Raw genomic sequence first — 25,135 nt, 5'->3', positions numbered from 1 at the left:
GGAGGAGAAAGCTTTCTTTCTAGTGAAAGAGTAGGATCAGGAGGAAGACCGCAAGACTCCTCGGAAGAGAAATACCTGGGATCTTCTCCTTCATCCCACGAGGCATCCTCATCGGTATCAGACAAGAGTTCCTTAACTGCAGTCCGAAACCGGGCCAGTCTTGACGCCGAGGAACCATGTCCTCGATGGCAATGCCGAGAAGTTGACTCCCATGCCGGCGGCGATGAAGCTCCCTCCAGGGATATTGACGGGGAGTCGACCTGGGTGGCAGCCGGTGCCGCAGGCGGTACCGGCGTTGGAGACCTCACCACAGGCATACAGCCAGCTGCCGCTTCCATCGACGGAACCGAGGGTGCAAGCACCTCCAGTACCGGAGCAGACTGACGCAGCAATCCCTCCAGAAGACCTGGAAGAATGGCTCGGATGCGCTCGTCTAGAGTCGCTGTCGAGCAAGGCTGTGGGGTCGGTGCAGGAACCGGCATCAGAACCCGTGGAGGTTGAGGAGGCGGTACCAGGCTGTCAGGAGACAGACGCACCGACACCTCTTGTATGGAGGGACGAGCGTTCCTCCCAGCGTCGGCGCTTCACGGGTGCCGAATCCTTCGACACCCCGGAGCTCCCGATGCCGTGCGTGGAAGGAGATTGATGACGATGCTTCTTTGCCTCCGCTCGATGCACGTCATCGATACTCCTCGGTACCGATGAGGATGTGGAATCCACATGTCTCCTCGGGGTCGGGTCCCAGAGTGCTCGGTTCCGAGGGGCCTGCACAGCAGGAGACTTCGAGGCAGGCGGAAACCCGCTCGACGGCTCACTACTCCCAGCGTCTGGTGGTCTCCGGACAGCCATTGCCTGCGCTCATGAAGTCGATGCCATCCCCGGTGCCAATATCGACACCAAGGAACCGGACAAAGCTCCGAAAAGGTGGTCTCGAAGAGCTTGTCTCAACGCCTGTGTCCGCTTTTTCAAGCTAAGACGCAACTTACATGCCTCTGGGCGATGGTCGGTCCCAAGGCACTGAAGACACCACGCGTGGGGGTCGGTACCTGAGATCGTCCGGTTGCACCGAGTACACTTGTTGAAGCCGCTGGGAGTCCTCGATGACATGGACGGAAAAATAGCGGCAGCAAAGTCAAAATTCTCGATTGTGCCAAAAGTAAAGGGCACAAAAATAAGGGGCGTGACGGAAGTGAAAGCAAACTTAAGAGGACAAAAAACTAAAAAATAAGGGAATTTTCTTTTTTTTTTTTTAATTTTTAAAGGAAACAAAAGAATTTTAAGAAAAAAAGGAGAAAAAAATGGAGCAAAGCTCACAAAATGAAGGCTCTTTCTTTGGGCCGAACGGAGAGAGACAGACAAACAGCCACTCTCCACCCGCGTCAAAGAAAAAACTGAAGTGGGACTCTCGCGCAACGGGCGGGAAGATGGCCTCATGCCCTGCGCTCTGGAAGGCTCTGGCAAAACCTTGCCTATTTTTGCTTGGGAAAAATTGCCGTTTTGGGGCCGCTGTGGATGTCGCCCCAACAGTGAGAACAAGCAGCCTGCTTGTCCTTGGAGATTAGGAAAAGCCTGAAATTTTGGGTTTTTGTTTCCTGTGTCAAAAATAGCTTGCATTCTTTGTGAATAGGGAGTGCTATTGGGTAATAATGTGTACTCTTTGTAAATACGGCATGTTAATTACAATATTACCCCCAAAATGAAAAAGAAAATTCCTGTAAATGACACAAACAACTAAATAAAAACATTTTAGCTGATGGCCATATTATTTACCTGCTTTCCTTGACCATGAACTAAAGGATACTTCAGATCATCTCTCTCTACCATTTTGTATCCCCTAAAATAAAACACCACATTATAAACCATGTTCTTTTCAGTATTATAAGCCTCACCCTTGACCTATATCACCCATGTCTATTCTACCATACGATCCCATACATGCTTTGCAGTGTATCTCAATTCAGACCTACTTCTTCTTTCAGTTCCAGTTTTGGATGCCATAAAGTTCTCTGAATGCACCTTCAATTCTGAGCTGTAACACCTTCTCTAAGATTAGTCTTATTTGCTTCAAGAAATTGTGACAAAGTTTGGTGATTTTCTGATAACAGACTTGCTAAAACGGTTTGGTTTTTAAACTGGGTCATGCTTCCTAGACATAACTTATCCAAAAAGATCTATTCTGGAATCAGAACCACCACACATTATTGATAGAAAATACTTCCATTAGAAACTTGGAAATAACCAGTCTTGCTAGCGTTGTTCCAGATCAGCAGTGGGCTGGTAAGCAGCATAAAATGTTTTGTACTTTTTTGGGATCTTGCCAGGTATTTGTGACCTGGATTGGCCACTGTTGGAAACAGGATGCTGGGCTTGATGGACATTTGGCTTGTCCCAGTATGGAAATATTTATGTACTTTTATGTACTTATGGTCCTCGAGGGAAACAACCCACTCGGGTTTTCAAAATTTTTACAATGAAAATGCATGAGATCTACTTGCATACAATGGAAGCAATACATGTAAATTTCATGCATATTCATTGTGGAAATCTTAAAAAAGCTCAACTGGGTTGTGGCCCTTGAGGACCAAGGTTGCTCAACTCTGCTCCAGATCATAAACTTAACTGTAAGATGTCAAGTTAAGTGAACTCATATAGGTCACTCCTCTAAGATGATCAATTGAAAAGGAAGGAACTAGTAAGACTGGAGCAATTGAAACGAGGTGAATACGACAAACACAAAATCTTTGGAAGAGGCCCTTAGGGTGTATCTGAAATTTTACCAGTTGATTTAAAATCCATAGTTTGAAAGAACAAGGTAGTGGATGTGAGACAGGCTGTGCTACTGGAGCTGGATCTATATGCCTATATTATAAAGGCACATTAGCACTTATTATTATTATTTGTAGCATTTGTATCCCACATTTTCCCACCATTTTGCAGGCTCAATGTGGTTTACATATTACCGTAAACGGCGTTAGCCGATTCCGGTCTGCACAAATACATGGTTTGGATTAATTCAAAGCGATATTATGATAGAACTAGTAAAAAAGGGCCGTGTCTGGCAGATATGAAACGGGCACTAGTAAGGTTTTCCTGGGAGTGTAGGTTCAGGACCCCCTTACCCACCGGTGTTGGTCTCCCCTTTCCTGCCCCTGTCGTTTCAGGACCCCACTCCCACTCCCCACCTCTCTGGCCGTCCCCTTCATAAGATACGTCCCCTACTCCTTCCCCACCTTCCTCCCCCTCCCTCGTCCCCTCCTTCCTCCCCTCTCCTCCCCTAATGTCGTATCGGGACCCACCCCTTTTGTTTGTGTAACTTGTAGTGGTCCATTAGCAGGGGAAAAAAAATATGTGTGCAGCAATGTAACAGGTGGTAGGGTGTCCCTGTTACCAGGCATTCCAACTGACCACAGATGAAGATTTAGAACAAATTAGTATAGTGATCCCATTTTTATGCCTTCTCTGTGTACATCTGTATGCTGTAGAAGCTGGCATGTTTGAAAATATAAGCGAGATTTTAGAAAAATAGTACCAACAATAAAGAACAATGTAGATGCAGGAGCTCCTAGGTTTGCTTGCTTTGAGTAGACGGGGATGACGGCTGCGCGGGGAAGGGAATCTGAAACTGACCTGATTGGTTTTAGCGTTTTGGCGTGACGGAGCTGTGAGGAACTTGCCTTGTGTGAGCAGCCTGAGTCTGTGTGTTTAGATTCGCTGGGTGCTGAGCCTTGGCAGGAGGTGGGTGGCTGGGGTTCGGAGGTGTATCTTGGAAGGCGGTGGGGCAGCTCATAGGTTTCCTTGGTTTGTTTTGAGTAGACGGGGATGAAGGCTGTGCGGGGAAAGTGAATAGAGGGTCGCAGCAAGGGGGTCCAGGGTTCAGTAAGGCGGAGGGGGGTGTTCAAATCGGAGGGAGGGGGTAGTGTTGAACTCGTGGGAGGGGCATGAGGGGCTTTGAACTGGGAGGGAGGGAGTGACGTGTGTGGGTGGTGAGTGACATGTGTGTGTGTTGGGGCGAGTGTGTGGATCTGGTGGGAGGGGTTGCTTTGGTGATGCGCCGGGGATGGGGGGGTGTGTTTTTTTTTTTGTTTTGGGAGGGTGGCAGCAGTGTTGAGCGAGTCCCAGGCAGGGGGAGGGAGGAATAGGAAAACACGCTCCTGATGTCAGGAAAAGACAGACCGCAAGAAGAGTGGAATAAGCCAACCATAGTGTCCAAGAAGACCAAAGTTTATTCTTCAAAAGAGGACTGCTGCACCTTCTTTGACACTGTGGCTGGGTTATTCCACTCTTTTTGTAGTCTATGCAATTTTGTGGAAAATTTGCGTTCTCGGTTTTTTGGTTTCTCTGTTAGTAAAATATACCTAGGGCTTCTGTGTTTTTGAATTTCCCTCAATATTGTGAGATACTGGAATTGGTAGTTGATGTTTTTTTTATTTTGTTTTCCTTAGTTAATGGATTTGATCTGTAAAAGTCTTCTTAATGTATTATTCATAAATGCAAATAAAAAAGGAGAAATTGTGGGTACTTGATTCTGGGTGACTGATTAATGAATTGGTGGAACTGGTTTTTGGATTGCTTCAAGAATGAATGAAGTTTAAAATGCCGTGTTTTCTTCCAAATTTAGCATACAATGTCATGTTCAGAGACTTGATGAGATGATCAGCTTACTTTGCGAATGATGGATGTTTTGTATTCCTTCAGGAGTACTGCACTTGCCACATCAAGAGATGTCTCTGAGGTATAAATTTACAAAGTTTTATATTACCTATAAATCTCACTCTCTGGGGTAGTCCACCTGTAGAGTTTCTGGTTTCTACCAGAGGCAATGGAAGGTAAAAATGACTCGGTGCAGCAAATGAGAGGAAACCCATTCAATTTCTATGGGCTTCCTCTCATTTGCAGCACTGGAATCGCTAGCACGGCTTTGTAAAAGAAGCCTTTGGTAACATGGCAGCTCTCCCACTCTACCCATTAAGTCATTCCATTTGAAGATTATGCTTGCCTAGTACCCATGCTGATTCACAAACTATTGTTGCTGCTAAGCGTAATTCTACAGTAGGCTCTACACTTTTTCCCTGCTACTGAAGTGTGTGGGGGGGGGGGGGGGGGGGGGGGGGGAGGGTGAAGGCTATGATTGAGGAAGGAGGCAGGAAAAGTGAATATAACTGGCGGAGGGAGTGAGGAAAGAAGAATGGAGCTCATGTTTCTGGGGCCCACAAACATATGTATGCCTTGTGTCTAATACAGTGTTAATCCAGCTCTGTTCAGCAAAAGTGTTGAAAACCATGACACAACTAAGCATGCTTGGGATATATAGAGAAGGCAGTAGTATGACTAGGACTCAGAGGCTAGGTAAAAAGATACCAGCAACATGGTTACTGGTATGCTTCGCTACCCAAAATGGTGGAAAACAAAAGGACAACAAAACTTCCTTGAATAAAAGAGCAATATTCAGGGGGTGGCCAAGCTTGTATGGGAAACAGCTGGGATATATCCTTTGTTAAAGCAGAATAGATAAACTACAAGAAAGAATGGGTAGGTCACCATGTACTACTATGATTCTATGTTCTCTATCCTCCACCCATGCAGTAACCTCATCAATCGGTGATTTGCAGACTCATCATGCAATGACTCACTAGCATGCAGCGTCTTTTGCCACTTTGAAACTTACCTGTACATAAATCGTGACCCTGCCCCTCAGAGACTCACCAGCCTGCCATGCAATAATCGCGATATAAAACCTTTTGCCCGAGATCTTTGCGTTTTAGCCTCCTTGGAAATTCAAACCGTGTAAACTCATCTGCCAGATATTCAGGATAGATAAAAGCCTGGAGACAGAGTCAAATAACAGTGTTCCCAATTCACAGTAACATAGTAGATGAATGTAGAGAGAAGACCAAGTTATGGTAGTCTATGCTGCAAAGGATATAGCTCAGCTGTCAGAAAAGATCCACTCTAATTTATACCTAGCACCCCTCCTTTCCCTTGTCCAACTGCAAAGCTCCTTTTAATAAATAGTTAACAATAGTAGCACTGCTATTGCTTGAACATTTAGCTTCTTAGGGCCCCATGGCCTTTACGGAGGCACATCCTGCCACCAACATGCAGGTTTGTGGGGAAGTTTTAACATTTAAATTTTATTAATCAAGCATTATATACAAGAAGGGACCACAACCAAATCTGTAGATATATATCGGTATCATTCATATTTCAACAGCTAACAGCCAATATTTCATTTATCTCTCCACCCATTTTCTAATCTCTGGTCATCATGCTGCAAATACTCCCTTACAATAATGTTAGTTACAGTCCTTACTGCAAGAAAATCATCGTGATTGTGTTAAGGTGAGACACAATTTATTCCCTGTTATGAACAACAGAAAGAAGACCATATTGTCATCCTTATAAAGATAGGGCCCTTTTATTGTTAACACATTCGTTCCCCAGTTTTAAAGAGCCATTCTGCAATGTATGGGCCTATCTTGTTTGTCCATTTCCATGTGAACACTAACTTTGCTGCCAACAGGAGCTTGTCAGTTAGATTACGGTGCTTATTATCTAATCATATGGACATCTCAAAAGGCCAAAATGGACATCCATGTGCTTAAAACATCCAAATCCCGATTTTGCAAAGGCAGAATAGGGAGGTCCAACATTGCAGTACATCCAAATAGCAAAGGGCCATGTTCTGGGCACGACTAGGGAGGGCCTGAAATCTGGACATCCAAGAACAATTACTGAAGGGGAAGAAACATCCATGTCTAAAAAGGACATCCTTATTTAGATCTGTTTTAGAAACATCCAGGTTATAGGGAGTTGCTCTGATTGAGCAGCTGTCTACTAGAGAGATTAAAGCATGATAGAAATTTTTTTCTAATTGCTTTATTCATTCATATCAAGTATACAAATATCATTGACTTGAAGATCAGAAAAGAAATATCAAATTGTCAGGTTCTCAGGTTCAGAGCCCGCGGGGCCGGGCTCTGGAGCAAACGTGAGCCCTTGGGCTGCTGACGAGGAGCGACAGCAGCAGGCAAAACCCACCAACCAACACTGGGTAAGCACACCGGCAGGGACTGCAGGCACTGCCCAGCGAACCGGAACACATGGACTGGAATCCCCCGGACTGGAGGACACAGGACTGGAACACACACCGGACCGGAACACACTGGACTGGAGCACACCAGACTGGAACACCCTGGACTGGTCCCCCGGACTGGAGGACACAGGACCGGAACACGGGACTGGAGCACACTGGACTGGTCCAACAGCTTCACCTGTACTTAGCTACTAAGCCCCCCAAGAGTTGAGCTCCTGGTTCGAGTAGCCGACAGGACTTACTGGATACCGGATGACATAGGGACCAGGACTGGAAACAGAAGTGCTCCTAACCCTAAACTGATCTACGTGCTCCCAAGCCCTAAACCAGCAGGAGTGTTCCTAACCGTAAACTGACAAAAGGACTTCCTAAGCCCTATACTAAACAGGAGCTCCTAATCCCTGCTCAAGAAAGGGACTTCCTCAGCCCTAGACTAACAGAGCAGGGAACTAAACACAAAGCTAACACAGGTGCTACTAAGCACCAAGCTACAAGCAGAGCTTTACACTAATAAGCTAAACACAGACCTAACCAGCTACCTAAGCACTGCTCTAGCAAGCTAGATACAACTAACAAGGTGCTTCCTAAGCACTACTCTGGCAAGCAACCAGAAGAGCTCCTAGCACTAAAAGGGAAGACAGGGGAGCCACAAGGAAAAAACAGTGAAGCTAACACATAAGCCAAAAGTGATTCTAAATCACCAAACACCAACAGCAAGACTGCAATGCTCCTATAGCACAAACACCAGAAGTACTTCTAACAGCAAACTCTGCAGTGTTCCTAACAACACCAAACCCTGAAGTACTTCTATCAACAACAGAGCTTCCAAAGCCCTACACACAGCAATGCTACCAAAACCAAGAGGGACAGAAGGGAACCAAAAGGGAAAAGCAGGAAAGCTAAACACAGTCACCAGTGCACACTGCACTAACTCTAACCTGGCCCTTAACAAAAGCAAGCAGGGAAACTAGACACAAAGTCATAAGTGCACACTGCACCACCCTACCTAAAGCAAACACCACTGTTGCAAAGGCCCTGAAGGAAACAACACCACTTCCTTATCAAGGCCCTCCCTGATGATGTCACACTCCCTAGACCTAGGCAAAAGCACACTGACCCAGAGAGGCCCAACCCACACCAATGCAAAACCGTGAAACACTTGAAGCCAGTACACCCAAAGAGAGTTAGAGCAACTCAGACTACACCCACAGCTGCAGTGAAGAGACAATTAGCCCCATGCTGCTGGGAAGCTGCCAGCACAGAGAGACAGAGCCAGCTCAGAAAGGAAAGAGAAAGAAACAGAAGCCAGCTAAGAAGCTGACCCCCAGGAAAGAGGTAAGTTTGAGAGGGGTTCAGACCCCAATCATAACACAAATATAAATGATTAAAAATATAAAATCCATATTTAGTCCACAATATGTTAGAAGGGTCAAACACAAATCTAATCATCATCAAAGTAATATAATGTTAAAAAAGAGAGCAGAATAACTAAACCGAAATCTGCAGCCGGTTCATAGGACTTACTAGTATACCAATACCTTTTCTGGCTATAATAAACATGGTCAATTGTTTAGGTTAAAAAAAAAAGAGAATTTTTTGTTGACTCATATGTAATACAGCATTTGGCAGGAAATTTCAACATAAAAGTGGCACCCAAAGTCAGAACTCTAGGTCTAATGGCTAAGAATTATTTCCTACGCTTCTGTGTCACCTGCGACAAATCAGGAAATATACGTATATTAGAACCTAAAAATTGATCATTCAAATGACGGAAATACAATTTCAAGACAAAATCCCTATTATGTTCCACAGCAAAAATCAATAAGTTGTCCTAGCTGTTACAATCTCCAAGGAACTTTCCAAAACAAAGTTAAGTCCAAGTCACTTGGATCGTCTCTCTTCCCTTGAGCTGGAGTAGAATTATCAGGTTGCACCCCTAATGTCAAATATACAGTTCTTACGCGAGGTGGCAAACTCTCAGCAAGTATCTGCAAGAACCTCCCAAAAACATTTATGCACCACCTCTATAGGGGAAACAACTGGAGATGTAGCAAAGTTCAAAAATCTTAAATTACTCTTCCTTAATTGATTTTCCATATGTTCCAACTTTTGATCAACCAAAGATCTCTTCTTTAATAAAGACATTTTCAGGCTTCTCATATCAACCAATTGCTCAGCCTGTTTCTCCAGTTGTTCTCCCTGTAACTTTAACAACTCTCCGTGGCTCACCACTGTAGATGAAGTCACCACTAATTCATTTTTCAACTCATATAGGGTCTCTTTTACTAAGACGCGCTAGCGCTAACGCACGCTAATATTTAGGGCATGTTAAACATTAGCGACGTCCATAGGAATATATGGACATCTCAACATTTAGTGCACCCTAAATATTAGTGCGTGCTAAAAACACTAGCGCTCCATAGTAAAAGACCCCCATAAAGTCAGTTTAAGGTTAGTGTCCATGTCCTTAACAGCCTGCCAAAAAAGTATCCAATGTGACCACAGCCGGTTTTCCAATTTCCCCTTGCAAACTACCTCCAGAAGCTTCCTTCTCCCCTCTTCCTCTTCCAACTGACAGTGCAGAATTTCTCCTGGTCAGCCCAGGCTCAGAAAGCTTCTGTCTGACCGTCCCTCCTTGGAGACAGCATCCTCCAGCCACTTTGGGACAGGAAACTACCTCCAACCCTGATGCCAGTGTGCTTCCGGGGTGCAGAGGGATCGGCCTCTGTTACAGGCTAAGAGACACCTGGTTGCTGCTAAGGTCTGCCAAATCCCATGATGGACCTCCCGAAGCAGGCTCTGTAGATACAGCAAACTGCAATGCCGCTCCCTCCAATATGGTCTGCACCAAACGCCTTGGCGCTGTCCGAGTAGGAGTGCAGCTCTTCAAAGCACCTTTCCACTTCCCCACTCCAGCGAGCCGATGGCAGAAGCAGTAGTGTCCGGGGAACACAGAGGTATGGAGGAGAACTGCCAATCACGCATCTGCTCCCCAACGCCATCTTGACCCCTCAAGGCATGACACCTTGCTGTTGCCCTCCCTCTCCCTTAAACTGAAACCAGAAGGAGATGCCAGGCTCTATGACAGCTTCACGTATTATGGGCATTCTTAACAGAGCAGGAAGCAGATCCAAGGAGTAACCTAGTGGTTAGTGGGGTGGACTGTGAACCAAGAGACTCAGGTTCAAATCCCACTTCACTCTTTTTTTTTTTTATTTTATTGTGAGCCCTCCAGAAACAGAAAAATACCCAGAGGGGTATAATCGAAGGGGACACCCAAGTTTTTCTGAGGATATCATCGCAAAACGTCCCGGTGGAGGGGCGGAGAAACCCGTATTATCGAAACAAGATGGACGAACATCTTTCGTTTCGATAATATGGTCGGGGACGCCCAAATCTTGAAATTTAGGTCGTGCTTAGAGATGGTCGTCCCTAGACTTGGTCGTTTCTGATTTTCGGCGATAATGGAAACTAAGGACGACCATCTCAGAAACGACCAAATGCAAGCCCTTGGTCGTAGGAGGAGCCAGCATTCGTAGTGCACTGGTCCCCCTGATATGCCAGGACACCAACCGGGCACCCTAGGGGGCACTGCAGTGGACTTCAGAAATTGCTCCCAGGTACATAGCTCCCTTACCTTGTGTGCTGAGCCCCCCAAACCCACTACCCACCACTACCATAGCCCTTACAGGTGAAGGGGGGCACCTAGATGTGGGTACAGTGGGTTTCTGGTGGGTTTTGGAGGGCTCACATTTACCACCACAAGTGTAATAGGTAAGGGGTGGGGGGATAGGCCTAGGTCTGCCTGTCTGAAGTGCACTGCACCCACTAAAACTGCTCCAGAGACCTGCATACTGCTGAGATGGACCTGAGTATGCCATTTGATGCTGGCACAAAAGATTTTTAAATGTTTTTTTTGAGGGTGGGAGGTGGCTAGTGACCACTGGGAGAGTAACGGGAGGTGATCGCCGATTCTCTCCGGTGGCCATCTGGTCAGTTCGGGCACCTTTTTGTGGCTTGGTCATAAGAAAAACAGGACCAGGTAAAGTTGTCCAAGTGCTCGTCAGGGATGCCCTTTTTTTTCCATTATGGGTCGAGGACGCTCATGTGTTAGGCACGCCCAAGTCCCGCCTTTGCTATGCCTCCGACACGCCCCCGTGAACTTTGGTCATCCCCGCGATGGAGTGCAGTTGGGGACTCCCAAAATTGGCTTTCGATTATGCCGATTTGGGCAACCCTGTGAGAAGGACGCCCATCTTCCAATTTGTGTCGAAAGATGGGCATCCTCTCTTTCAAAAATAAGCCTGCTATTGTACCTAAATATATATATATAAGACACCTGCAAGCCTGAAAGCTATTGAAGTGGTGTACATTCAAGTACAGTAGGTATTTTTCTGTTCCTGGGAGGGCTCACAATTACAAAAGCAGTTAAAGTCCACTGCACTACCACTGGGAGGGCTCACAATTACAAAAGGTTAAAGTAAGATATGAACCTGGGTCCCTTGGTTTACAGTCCACTGCACTAACCACTAGGCTGACCCTCTGCTCTGCATGGATGTCTGTGTGGCCATTTTCTAAGAATGCTGCTATACAGATGCCAATGTCTCTTGGTTTTCCCCCTGTTCAAAATCTGAACATTTCAGTTGAAAAAATAGATGTTCCTGCTGGACATTTTCAGTGCATGGATGTCCATCTAATGTATTTTCGATCAGGCTGTATCCTGTTCCAAAAATACATGCGAGATGGATATGTTTGTGATGTTCTGACTTAGACATCCGTTTGAAAATACCCCTCCACATGTACCAAATCTTCTGTTCATGATAGATTAATAAGTATAATTGAAGGTCTATCTCAGTAATTGCCTTAACCTGCCTTTGTATATCCCTCCAATATGCCTAAGCTCACACCACATATGGAAGAAATTGCCTTCCCCACTGCATCTTCTCCCACATTTTGACAGTTGCAAAACACCATATTATATAACTTTCGTAACATTAAATATGACAGCTTCTGTCCTTCATAACCATGGCACACACTAGCTCCTGACACCTGAAAGTAGTGTGCAGGTTGGGTGCCGATGAAGAGTAACAAGGTATGGTACAGATACAAACTCGCTCAAAGACCTTCCCAAGCAGTCTTCTTTACATACCAAGTACTGGAGCCTCTGCCTCTCTGTTTCTGGTGTGAATTCATTGCTCAGCTGCAGAATGCTCTGTTTCTTAATGATGATGGCCCTGCACAAAGAGTTTGCATTACAAAATGCTTTAGTCAAGTTGTTGCATTTCATTTTTTGCATTCTCAGTAGATACCAGGTTGGGTTTTCAGGTTATCCCTAATGAATATGCATGAAGTAGATTTTAAAGCATGCCACCTCCACTGTATGCAAATATAGCTGTGTATATTAATTACAGATATCCTGAAAACTTGGACCATTTGTGCCCTAAAGGATCTGAAGAGAATGCCACTTTTCTAATGTATCTCAAGGATGATTTCTGTTGTTACAGCTCCTTATCTTGTATTATTACAATGATAAAAGATGGGCACAGGTATGACAACACAAGGGCAGGATGGATGGACAGACACAGTCACTACACTATGACACTAAAATGGATGGATATAGGGCTAACCCATCTTGGTCTTCTCAGTCTTCTATTCCTCCAGACAGTCAGGGCTTGGAAGGCTGTGTTCAGAACCCCTAGGAGGGAGGGAGTCAGTCATTACATACTGGTAACACCTAGTAGCTAGATTTATGAATGCAGGGTTCTGGAAAGAGCACTGATATGTGAACCCAACCCAAGTAATGTCGCTGCAATGACTGACTAAAACAAGTTGGAAAGGTATATTAAACAGATAAAAAAAAATGCTCAAGAAGTGGAAAATGAAGACTCAATCTTCATTCTAACTGAGCCGCAGGAAACTGTGAAGTCAAAGAACATAATATGGATGGATATCCACTCTGATACAATATTAAGACAGACTGACAGTCTTAACACAGGCAAAGAAACTGCCATCATCAAGAATTGTACCTGATTTCAAAATAACATTTGAGAAATATGAACTCACCCCAAAATCACCTTTGGGATACTTCTACACTCATCACTTACTTTGATCCTGCAAATTCAAAGAAGCTTTAATTCTATCACCTACAACAACTATGCAATCTCTCTTATTGAAGAAAAAAAAAAAGAGTCCTGACCACAGTGTTACAATCGGTGTACTGTAAAGCTCTGTACATTGCTCAAATCAAAGAGTTTGTACCAGCTCCAACTAATTCAGAATGTTGCAGCACAACCAATAGAGGGCTGCAAGTGGTGTGACCATACTGCACCCTTCCTGCAAAAACTGCACTGGCAGCCAGTACTTTACAGGGCCCAAACTTAAAACTTTGTTTTAATTTTCAAGGTCTTCAGACACCTCTGAGGCTTCTAAGTCCTGTCAAGCAGCATCACTATCTGAACCTGGTCAAAATAAATTGCACAACATGATACCTGCCAGTGAGCCTTCTCTAGAGTTGCCCCTGCATTCTGGAACTCACTCCCAGATGGGCTATGCCGAATTGAAGACTACCTCTACTTCAGGAAGCAGGTGAAAGCCTGACTCTTCTCCAAAGTCTTTAATACATGAGGTGACTATCTACTCATTCCACAGCTGGACTAGCTTGCTAAACACCCTGTAACTTAGACCAGTTCCTCATATCTTATTGAACTGTACATATAATTTGCCTTCAGTTTAGCCACCCATCTTTGTAGTACCTATCTTATTCTGTAAATATATCTCAACTGCACTTGACCCTCTGCCTACCTATTAAGATGTTTCATTGTATTGTACAAACAGCATTGGCAGTGTCTCTATGTTATTTGAATGTTCTAATGGTGCTACATTTGCATTGCGATGATATTGTCTATCATATCTATGCTAAATGAAAGCTATTCCATGCTGCCTATTATGGTATCATTTGTATTCTGCTAACATTAATCATACTTCTGTTATACAATTGTTCTACAGTGCTGTTAAGCATATCTATATATATAAAAGGCACTTTGAAGCCTCAAGTCGGAAACTTGAGGCGCCCGAGATATCCAGTTTGGCCTGCAGGCTCCAGTCACTGTAGCTCTGCCCTCGCGTCAAAACGCGATGATGTTGAGGGCGGGGCGGCCCTCGCGTCAAAACGCAATGACGTTGAGGGCGGGGCGACCCTCGCAACCACGTCACTGAGGGACGAAGGGAGGAAGAGGACAGGTGTGCAACTTGGAACGGAGGCACGGAGGGGGTGTCTGCAACTCGGGAGGGAGGACGGGGGGGGGGGGGGGATTACCCTGCTAGCGCCCGTTTCATTTTTTCCAGAAACGGGCATTTTACTAGTATATTTCTGATACATAAGCAAATTGAATCCTACAACTACCTGAAAATTTTACCTCACTGATTACATTTATGTTAGATCATTTTACTTCTGTTATGCTGTTAACAAAATTTAAAATTTTTAATGTCAAGCTGTATCTGCTGTACACTGCCTTGGGTGAATCTTCATAAAAATGTTTAATACATTTCAACAATCAATAAATAAGTGTAGAGCAAAATACATTTGCCATATCCTGACCTCCGATGCTTATGCTGGATTAACATCCAAGAACAGAAAGTGAAGCTCACCTGCTATCTCCTGCATTAGCCACAAAAAGCTTTCCATGCAAGTAGAGGGCAATCAGGGCAGTGCAGCCTCCTGATTGGTTAATGGTAAGCATCTCTTGGCAAATCATCTCATCCTGTTGGCATAAAAATCAATCTAATTATAGTCTATAGCCACCAGAATTAAACAGCACTCTCAGACTGACCTTCAGACCATATGAACTATCTGTAGTCATATTCATAGAGAGAGAGAGCCTAGAACTCATAAAATAATACTTAAGGTACCATCGCTTCTGAATACATAAATATAGCCTCAGTTCTAGTGAAATGAATTAACTGACAATAAAAAGATCAAAGGCAAGACAAGCTGCTGGGAGAAGTATCTTGATCTTAGTTTCTTGCAGTTTTTTCAACAAATTTGCCAGTGTTGTGCTAGTTACTCTTCAAAAGTAATTAATTACAGTTGCTAGTTACTTCTCAGTTTAAAGTGATTATAGTAATTAATTACTCATTTAGGAAAAGTAATTGAGTACAGTTACCTGCTTTGAGTAGCTAAGAGCTTTTCTTTTACGATACCACATCCAAGACTACTTATGGTAAAAGCTTTATGGTACGTGAAGAGGTAAAATATCCATCTTATACAGAACCACAGTGTCAATATTGTATAACTTCATCTCTTGATGCTTACTTCAAGGAGGTTTCACCAAGTCATGCCAAAATGTCAAGTTGTACTAGTTACTCTTCAAAAGTAATTAGTTACAGTTACTGGAATAGTGAATAAGTAGTTGACTACTTTGATTACTGTAAGAAATTAACTACAGTAACTAATTATAAGTAACAATATCGCACAACACTGTACATTTGACATCTTGAGGGCATGCTGTTGGCAGAAACTGCCTCTGCTAGCAGGTAAGCTAGACCTGTGATGTTTGATTTGCTGGGACATTGTGGCAGTTTAAGCTTAAAAGAGATGAGTTAGATTAATTCAGTGATGTATTCTTAATTACTTTTTGAATATTTATATAACTATTATTTCATTTTGAAAGTGTTAAGTACGTTAAGTAGATCACCTATTTAATGCACTTTGAATTGTATTTTTTAGACAACAGAATATGAAAAATGTGCAAGGGCATGAAGACTTATGAGACACTGTAATATGGCATTTGCTAGCACAAGACCTTTCCCACTTGGTACACGTAAGGTACCATTATTTTAATGTTTTATGCAATGTATCCATGATGGTTATATTTCAGTGAGACATAAGGAACAATGTTTTTGTGATGGATCTTACCCGGGTCAATAAAAGGAACTTATTCCCAAAGGGAACTGTCCTTAGAAATATGCATTGGTTTGTTGAGGCACTGGATTTCTTCAGTGCGGCAATACTTATGTTTCTAACAGCAATGAAACAAGATTCTTTCCACCAATGACAATTTACCAGCAATGTTTGGTTTCACACACAAATGTCAGCTGTCTGTCATACTATTAGCTGTATGGTAAAAAGAGTATATAATGTAGATGAAGTAAGCTATAGCTCAAGCGAATGTTGTCAATTTCAAGAAAAGACTGAAATACTATGTTCCTACCTGATATCTGAGTGTAACACCAGTGACAATGGATTTCTACATCTGATTTAAGGTCTAAAGTCCAAAGGATTCTCTAAAATCTGGTAACGTGTCACTGTTTCAAGAGAAATTCAGGTCCCATTAGCCAAGTTGTTTGCATCAGGTGAGCTAAGGAAACAGACCTCGTATAATCTGCAGGATACTGGTCGATGGGTACATAGTGACTTTGTGTGCTCAGTTCTGCTGCTTACTCTATACTGGCATCGCAGTGCAAAATTGCCAGTACAGAGTTGCCGTATTGCCTAACTGACGAACGTAAGAATAGCCATACTGGGTCAGACCAATGGTCCATGTAGCCCAGCATCCTGCTTCCAAAAGTGGCCAATCCAGGTCACAAATACCTGGCAGAGGTGCCAAGTTATAGAATTGCCCTCTTAGTTTTCACTCTGCTGTCTCTACTACCAAAACTGTGCTATAAATCTTGTAAGAGTGTGATGAAGGATGTGATGCTAACCTTGCTTTGCCAAAAATAAATCTTACATGTGACAGTTTTGTCACCTTTAAAAAGACCACTGTGGTTATAGTCTTTACACAGAAGAATCTGAAAAGATACAGGGCCTGATATAATAAGCCATATGTTAGAATTGTGCTTCAACAGAGACTCCTAACACATGTTTTAAAAGAAAGTTTTTCTCCAGATACAGTAGACGAACGATCTACAAATATTCAGCATGCCAATTGCAACATTAACATGCATACAATTTACTGCATCGGGTGTCAGCCACAGAAATATCAATATTTAGAACTGAGATTATAACAGGACCAAGGGGAGTGCTATATGCACATAAAAAGAACACAGCTGGAATATTGTGGCTAGAGGCCAACCGAATTTCAGGTTCGGTTTCAACATCGAAACCAGCCCGAAATCAGAGTTCAGGTTTCGGCAAAAAATACAAGTGCATTTTCAGCTGAACACCCACCCACCACCACCAGAGCAATTCCTCCAGTGACCTCACCTTCAGTACTGCGATCAGTTCTGGTCGACATGGAGAAATACAAAGGCATTATAACGTCCTCCCTTTGTTTTTCATTCCTTTCCTAATAATGCCTAACATTCTATTTGCTTTCTTAAGTCACCGCTGCACAATGAGCAGAAGATTTCAACGTATCATCAACGATGACACCTAGATCCCTTTCTTGGTCGGTGACGCCTAATATGAACCTTGCAGATGACATTTAATATGAGCAAGTGCAAAGTGATGCATGTGGGAAAGAGGAACCAGAACTATACTTACGAGCAACCTATAGTTCTGGTTCCACTTTCCCACATGCATCAATTTGATCACATTAAACATCAACTGCCATTTGGATGCCCAGTTCCCCAGTCTCATAATAGCCTCTTGTAATATTTCACAATCCTCTTGCAAATTAACAACTTTGAATAACTTAAGTGTTCTCAACAAATTTAATTACCTCACTAGTTAATCCCATCTCTAGATCATTAATAAATATGTTAAAAAAGAAGTGGTCCCAGCATAGACCCCTGAGTAACCCTACCATCTACCCTTCTTCATTGAGAATACTCACCATTTAACCCTACTCTCTGTTTTCTATCTTTTAACCAGTTTTTAATCCACAATAGAACACTACCTCCTATCCCATGACTCTCCAATTTCCTCTGGAGTCTTTCATGAGGTACTTTGTCAAATGCCTTTTGAAAATCCAGATACACAATATCAACCGGCTCACCTTTATCCACGTTTGTTCTCCCCCTCAAAGATTGGTGAGCCAAGATTTCCGTTCATTAAATCCATACTGGCTTTGTCTCATTAAGCCATGCTTTTGAATATGCTCTGTAATTTTGTCCTTTATAATAGTCTCTACCATTCTGCTCGGCACCGACGTCAGGCTCACTGTTCTATAATTTCCCGGATCACCTCTAGAACATTTTTTTTTAAAAATTGGTGCTAAATTGGTTACCCTCCAATCTTCTGGTACCATGCTTGATTTTAAAGATAAATTACATATTACTAACAATAGTTCTGCATGTTCATTTTTCAATTCTATCAGTACTTCGGGATGAATACCATCCAGTCCAGGCGATTTGCTACTCTTCAATTTGTCAAATTGCCCCATTACATCTTCCAGCTTTATAGACATGTCATTCAGTTTCTCTGACTCGTCAGCTTTGAATACCATTTCTGGCACCAGTATGTTTCCCAAATCTTCCTCAGTGAAGACCGAAGTAAAGAATTAATTTAATTTCTCCGCTATGGCTTTGTCTTCCCTGAGTGCCCCTTTTACCCCTCGGTCATCTAGTGGTCCAACTGATTCTTCTGCCAGCTTTTTGCTTTTAATATAACTAAAAATGTTTTTACTATGAGGGGTATAATTTAAAGGGGCGCCCAAGTTTTCCTGAGGACATCCTTGCAGGACGTCCCAGCGGTATTATCGAAAGATGGGCGTCCATCTTTCGTTTTGATAATATGGTCGGGGACGCCCAAATCGCGAAATTTAGGTCGACCTTAGAGATGGTCGTCCCCGATTTTCAGCCATAATGGAAATCGAGGACGCCCATCTCAGAAACAACCAAATCCAAGCCCTTTGGTCATGGGAGGAGCCAGCATTCGTAGTGCACTGGTCCCCGACATGCCAAGACACCAACCAGGCACCCTAGGGGACACTGCAATGCAGTTCAGAAATTGCTCCCAGGTGCATAGCTCCTTTACCTTGTGTGCTGAGCCCCCCAAAGCCTCCTCCCCACAACTGTACAACATTACCATAGCCCTAAGGGGTGAAGGGGGGCACCTACATGTGGGTACAGTGGGTTTCTGGTGGGTTTTGAAGGGCTCACATTTACCACTACAAATGTAACAGGTGGGGGGGGGGGGGGGGATGGGCCTGGGTCCGCCTGCCTGAAGTGCACTGCACCTACTAAAACTGCTCCCGGGACCTGCATACTGCTGTCATAGAGGCTGGAAAAAATATTTAAAAATTTTTTTTTAGGGTGGGAGGGGTTAGTGACCTCCAAGGGAGTAAGGAGAAGTCATCACTGATTCCCTCCGGTGGTCATCTGGTCATTTAGGGCAAATTTTAGTGGCTTGGTTGTAAGAAAAAAAGGACCAGGTAAAGTCGTCCAAGGGTTCGTCAGGGACGCCCTTCTATTTCCATTATGGGTCAAGGACGCCCATGTGTTAGGCACGCCTTGCCCCACCTTCGCTAAGCCTCCGACACACCCCCGGGAACTTTGGTCATCCCCACGACGGAAAGCAGTTGAGAACGCCCAAAATCAGCTTTCGATTATGCCAATTTGGGCGACCCTGTGAGAAGGGCGCCCAAATTGTGATTTGTGTCAAAAGACGGGCACCCTTCTCTTTCGAAAATAAGCCTGTATGTGTTTTTGCCTCCAACACAATCTTTTCTTCAAAGTCCCGCTTCTCCTTCCTTATCAGCGCTTTGCATTTGACTTGCCATTCCTTATGCTGTTTCCATAGGCGTAGACTGGGGGGGGGGGCGAGGGGGGGCAATGCCCCCCCAAACGACGAAGAGGCGCCGCCGTGCCATTAGTTTAAAAAAAAAAAACATGCAGGCACGCGCTCCTCTCCATCCGCTTGGCTTCCCTGCCCTCTCTGTCTGCTCCTGCCTTCCTCTGACGTCAGAGGAAGGCGGGACGCAGACAGAGAGGGCAGGGAAGCCAAGCGGACTGAGAGGAGCGTGTCCGTCTACCCCTCTCTCTTCATCCCTCCGGCGCAGGCTTTTTCAGCATTCCTGGCAGCGGTAGCGATGTACATACTGCCTTCGGCTCTGCCCCAAAGCCTTCTCTTCAAGTTCCTGTTCCCGCATAGGTGGGAACAGGAACTTGAAGAGAAGGCTTCCAGGGCAGACCGAAGGCAGCGTGTACAACGCTACCGCTGCCAGGAACACAAAAAAGCTGAAGAAGACTGTTGCCTGCGCCGGAGGGAGGGAGGAAGAGAGGGGGTAAACGGAGTCACGATCTTGGACCTTGCGGGGGGGGGGGCAGGATAAGGAAGATGGATGGAACTGGGAGGGGTGGGGAGCAGAGGGAAGATGGATGGTACTGGGAGGGGTGGGGAGCAGAGGGAAGGAGCAAGAGATGGATGGGACGGAGGGATGGTGAGCAGAGGGAAGGAACAGAAGATGGATGGGACTGGGATGGGTGGGGAGCAGAGGGAAGGAGCAAGAGATGGATGGGACTGCGAGGGGTGGGGAGCAGAGGGATGGACCAGGAGATGGATGGGATTGGGAGAGGTCAGGCACAGCAGAGGGAAGGAGCAGAAGATGGATGGGACGGAGGGATGGTGAGCAGAGGGAAGGAACAGAAGATGGATGGGACTAGGAGGGGTGGGGAGCAGAGGGAAGGAACAGAAGATGGATGGGACTAGGAGGGGTGGGGAGCAGAGGGAAGGAGCAAGAGATGGTTGGGACTGGGAGGGGTGGGGAGCAGAGGGAAGGAGCAAGAGATGGATGGGACTGCGAGGGGTGGGGAGCAGAGGGATGGACCAGGAGATGGATGGGATTGGGAGAGGTCAGGCACAGCAGAGGGAAGGAGCAGAAGATGGATGGGACGGAGGGATGGTGAGCAGAGGGAAGGAACAGAAGATGGATGGGACTGGGAGGGGTGGGGAGCAGAGGGAAGGAGCACGAGATGGATGGGACTGGGAGGGGTGGGGAGCAGAGGGAAGGAGCACGAGATGGATGGGACTGGGAGGGTGGGGAGCAGAGGGAAGCCTACTGGAAAGAAGACACTGCATAAAACAGAAGACACTGGGACCAAAGCGAATAGAAAAACTAAATGATCAGACAACAAAGGTAGATAAAAGTATTTTATTCATAATTTATTAATTGAATGTGTCAGCTTTTTGAAATGTGCATCTGTGATATTTTGCCTGTAAATTTCAATTCCTTCCTCCATATTAGCATATTCATTTGCATATGTATATATGCAAATGATATGCTAATATGCTCCACCCATTCTTTGCCCCCCCCAAATGAAACAGTCAAACTACGCCTATGGCTGTTTCCTATTATTATCAGTTGGATCCTTCTTTCATTTTCAGAAGGATTTTCTTTTAGCTCTAATAGCTTCCATCACCTCACTTCTTAACCATGCTGGCTGTCGTTCGGCCTTCCTTCCTCCTTTTTTAATACATGGAATATTACTGGCCTGGGCTTCCAGGATGGTATTTTTGAACAACATCCTCGCCTGATGTAAATTTTTGACTTTAGTTTATTTTTCACCATTCTTCTCATTTTATCATAGTCTCCTTTTTGAAAGTTAAAAGCTAACATATTTGATTTCCTTTGTGTACTTACTTCACAGCCGATATCAAATCTGATCATATTATGATCATTGTTATCAAGCAGCCACCAGCACCATTACCTCCTACACCAGATCATGCACTCCACTAAGGACTAGGTTTAGAATTTTTCCTCCTCATTGGCTCCTGTACCAGCTGCTCCATAAATGCAGTCCTTGATTTCGTCAAGCAATTTTACCTCCCTAGCATGCCCTGATGTTACATTTACCCAGTCAATATTGGGGTAAATGAAATCACCCATTATTATTGTGTTCCCTAGTTTGTTAACCTAACCAATTTCTGATAACATTTCTACATCCGTCTGTTCATCCTGGCCAGGTGAACGGTAGTACATTCTTATCACTATCATTTTCCTCTTTACACATGGAATTTCCATCCATAGATATTCTAAGATGTGTTTTGCGTCCTGCAGAATTTTCAATCTATTTGATTAAAGGCCTTCCTTAAAATACAATGCTTCCCCCCTCCACCAGTTCGATTTACCCTATCACTATGATATAATTTGTACACTGTTATACATGTGTCCCACTGGTTATCCTCCTTCCACCAGGTCTCAGAGATGGCTATTATATCTAATTTTTCATTTGGTGCAATATATTCTAACTCTCCCATCTTATTTCTTAGGCTTCTGGCATTCGCATATAGAAATTTCAAACTCTTGTGTGTTGTTCCTATGGCATCAGCAATTTCCTTGACAAAAGAAGGGAATGAAAGGCTCTCCGGAGGAGGCATTCTCCTTTCAAGTGGAGGGGAGTGTTCAGAGGGAATTCCATAGGAATCTCATGAGTGTTCCTGTTCGATGTCAGACAATACTTCCGGATAGGAGTGTCGAGACTGAACCTGCCTTGACATAGAGGAGCCATGTCCTCGAGAATGGCGTCAAAACGTCAGTTCTTGTCTCAGCACTGGTGAAGCTTCCTCCACCGTTGAGGGAGTGCCGGCTTGGGTGACAGATTGCAGAACCGCTGGGGTCAATGTGGAGGCTGGATCTTGACTGCTGGAGACCGACGCATTGCCACCTCCTGTATGAAGGGGGAGTGATCCTCTTGGTGCTGAACCTTCTCAGGTGCCAAATCCTTCGATGCCCTGGAGCTCCCGGCACCATGCGTCGAGGACGATCGAAGACAATGCTTCTTGGCCTTCGCCTAAGGCTTGTTATCGAGGCACCTTGGTGCAGATGAGGATGACGTCGAATCCACGTCCCCTTGGGGTTGGGTTCCTGCCCAGCTTGAGCCCTCGAGGTAGGTGGAGACCCACTCAATGCTTCACTGCCACCAGTGTTTAAGGAAATAGCAGCAGCCATGCTTACTGACGCTCTCAATGCCGTTGGAATGCTCAATGTTGATGCTGACACCTCCGACCTTGATGCTGATCCAAACGCTGAGGAACCGAACTTGGCTCCAAAAATCCTTTCATTGGGCCTCTCTGGAAACCTGGGTCCTCTTCTTCATACGAAGGAAGAACACAGTTAGTGGGGCTATAGTCGGGCCCGAGACACTGAAGACACCAAGAATGGGTCTATCCCAGAGATCGTCTGATTGCACCGGGTACAGCGCTTAAAGCCAATTGGAACCTTCGTAGACACGGAAGGAAAACCTTCCTCGGCTTAATTAAAGGAAGTGATGGTACCTGAAAAAGGGGCAAAGCACAGCAAAAATAAAAGGAAAAATCCAGGCCGAAGTCAAGGCCTAAAAGCAGCTGAATGACGACGAAAAAGAAAAGAAAAAACTAGGCAAAATAAGCTAGAAACTTTAAAAAAAAAATTTTTTAAAGGGGGTTCTACAAACAGAAACACAATACAGGACAAAAAAAATTGCCGAAAGCCACAAAAAAGCTCCTTGGACAAAGCGAAAATGAGGAGACGGTAAAAAAAAAAAACCCACACACTCTGCTCACCGTGGTAGAAAAAGAACTGAGGAGACAGAGTTCTCACGGTGGGCAGGAAGGCACTCACTCATGCGCGGATGGATTGTGTCTCGTGTTCCACAAAACTCTACCACATATGAGTGAGTGCCTTCCCGCCCGCCGCAAGAATGCGGTCTCAGTTTTTCTACCACGGTTTTACCGAACTGGGCAATGCAGGTCGGCATCACCCACTTGTGAGAATCTATAAGCCTGCTTTCCTCGGAGAACACATATTTGCTTCTGACACTACCTTCCATGTCTACATTCTTTTGTAATCTATATTAAGTGTGACATTCCCAGTAACATCCCAAGAGTGTTACCTGTGTATGCCCCACAGATCCATTTGTAGTCTGCCTCATGCCTGCACTATGTGCTTGAAGGCAGTCTCATGCAGGGACCACTCCCTAGGATCCAAAGTGTGCCTGCTCAGGAAATCTGCTTGCACGTTGTCCACAGCTTTCCATGTGTACATCCCATTATTCCTTTTTCATTTAGTACTCCAATTCAAAAGGTTAATCAATTTAGAGTTATTTTGTACTCTAAACTCAGTTTTCAGAGCCATATATCTTCAGTCAAGTGAGGGTTTTTGCCTCTGAAAGTTAAAATCTGTTAGGGGCCTTCTCGATTTTAATGCATTGCACACGTTATTTCATGGATTTGTTGGTTCTCAGCTGAACTACTGTAATATCTATGCTGGTACTTCAAATGTAGAAATAAAGAGATTACAGACTCTTCAAAATACAGCAGCTCACATGCTGTGTTTTGCTAGATGTCGAGATCATGTTACATCACTGTTGTAAAAACTACATTGGCTTCCTATACATTCACGAATTCAGTTTAAAATCCTCACTCTGGCTCATAAGGCAATTCCTACAGGGTCTCCTGGATTATTTGATAAAGTTGACTATTTCTTAAACACTTGCTTGATGTCTGCATTCTATGAAAGATCATAGACTAACCTTGTCAAGTCCAAGACAAGCCTATTGCAAAGCGACAAGGAAGGTGAAGTTAGATCTTACCTGCTAATTTTCTTTCCTCTAGACCCTCCAGACCGGTCAAGACGCTTGGGTTATGTACTCCTACCAGCAGAGGGAGACTGAGAAAACACTGAACTTTGAACACTGCCTATATAACCTGTGCAGTCCTTCCACTAGCCAGTATAACTCTAACAAAGCAGAGAACAAATAAAACTAACCAGAACCCTGTACGTGGGCATAGCAAAATTCCAATATCTTCCATGTGCTTCCACAGGCAGGCCACAGACCAAGCCACACCTGGAACTGAGCCACACCAGAACAGAAGCTGGATCAAGGCGTCTGAAATTACTTGAACAACAGTCATCAGCTGCCAAACGCAACACTATACTGAAAGAACCCCTTCTGGCCGAAAGAACATACTGGGCGAGCCCTTGACAGGTCTGGAGGGTCTAGACTAGAGGAAAGAAAATTAGCAGGTAAGATCTAATTTCACCTTCCTCAGCAACCCTCCAGACCGGTCAAGACGCTTGGGACGTACCAAAGCAGTAACAATCTATGGGCGGGACCCTCTAAGACCAGAGGACAAAACAGCTGCCCCGAAACTCGCTTCTTCCTTCGCATGAACATCAATCC

The 25,135-nt window shown here is 44.6% G+C and overlaps 1 protein-coding gene across 2 annotated transcripts in view; it reads right to left on the bottom strand.

Annotated features, from left to right (window-relative positions):
* Window positions 1–25,135, bottom strand: part of PPM1M (protein phosphatase, Mg2+/Mn2+ dependent 1M) — a 105,507-nt gene that overhangs the window by 38,250 nt on the left and 42,122 nt on the right. For both annotated transcript variants that reach the window (XM_030208566.1, XM_030208567.1), the window contains 4 exons: window positions 14,741–14,853; window positions 12,243–12,327; window positions 5,704–5,822; window positions 1,771–1,834 (listed from right to left, as the gene is read on the bottom strand). In XM_030208566.1, the coding sequence (XP_030064426.1) occupies window positions 1,771–1,834; window positions 5,704–5,822; window positions 12,243–12,327; window positions 14,741–14,853 (381 nt within the window). The remainder of the gene's footprint in view (window positions 1–1,770; window positions 1,835–5,703; window positions 5,823–12,242; window positions 12,328–14,740; window positions 14,854–25,135) is intronic.

Source organism: Microcaecilia unicolor, chromosome 6, assembly GCF_901765095.1.
Source record: "Microcaecilia unicolor chromosome 6, aMicUni1.1, whole genome shotgun sequence".
Classification (NCBI taxonomy): Eukaryota; Metazoa; Chordata; class Amphibia; order Gymnophiona; family Siphonopidae; genus Microcaecilia; species Microcaecilia unicolor.
Note: the sequence above shows the minus strand (reverse complement) of the source record. Positions and strands in the feature narration are given on the sequence as shown.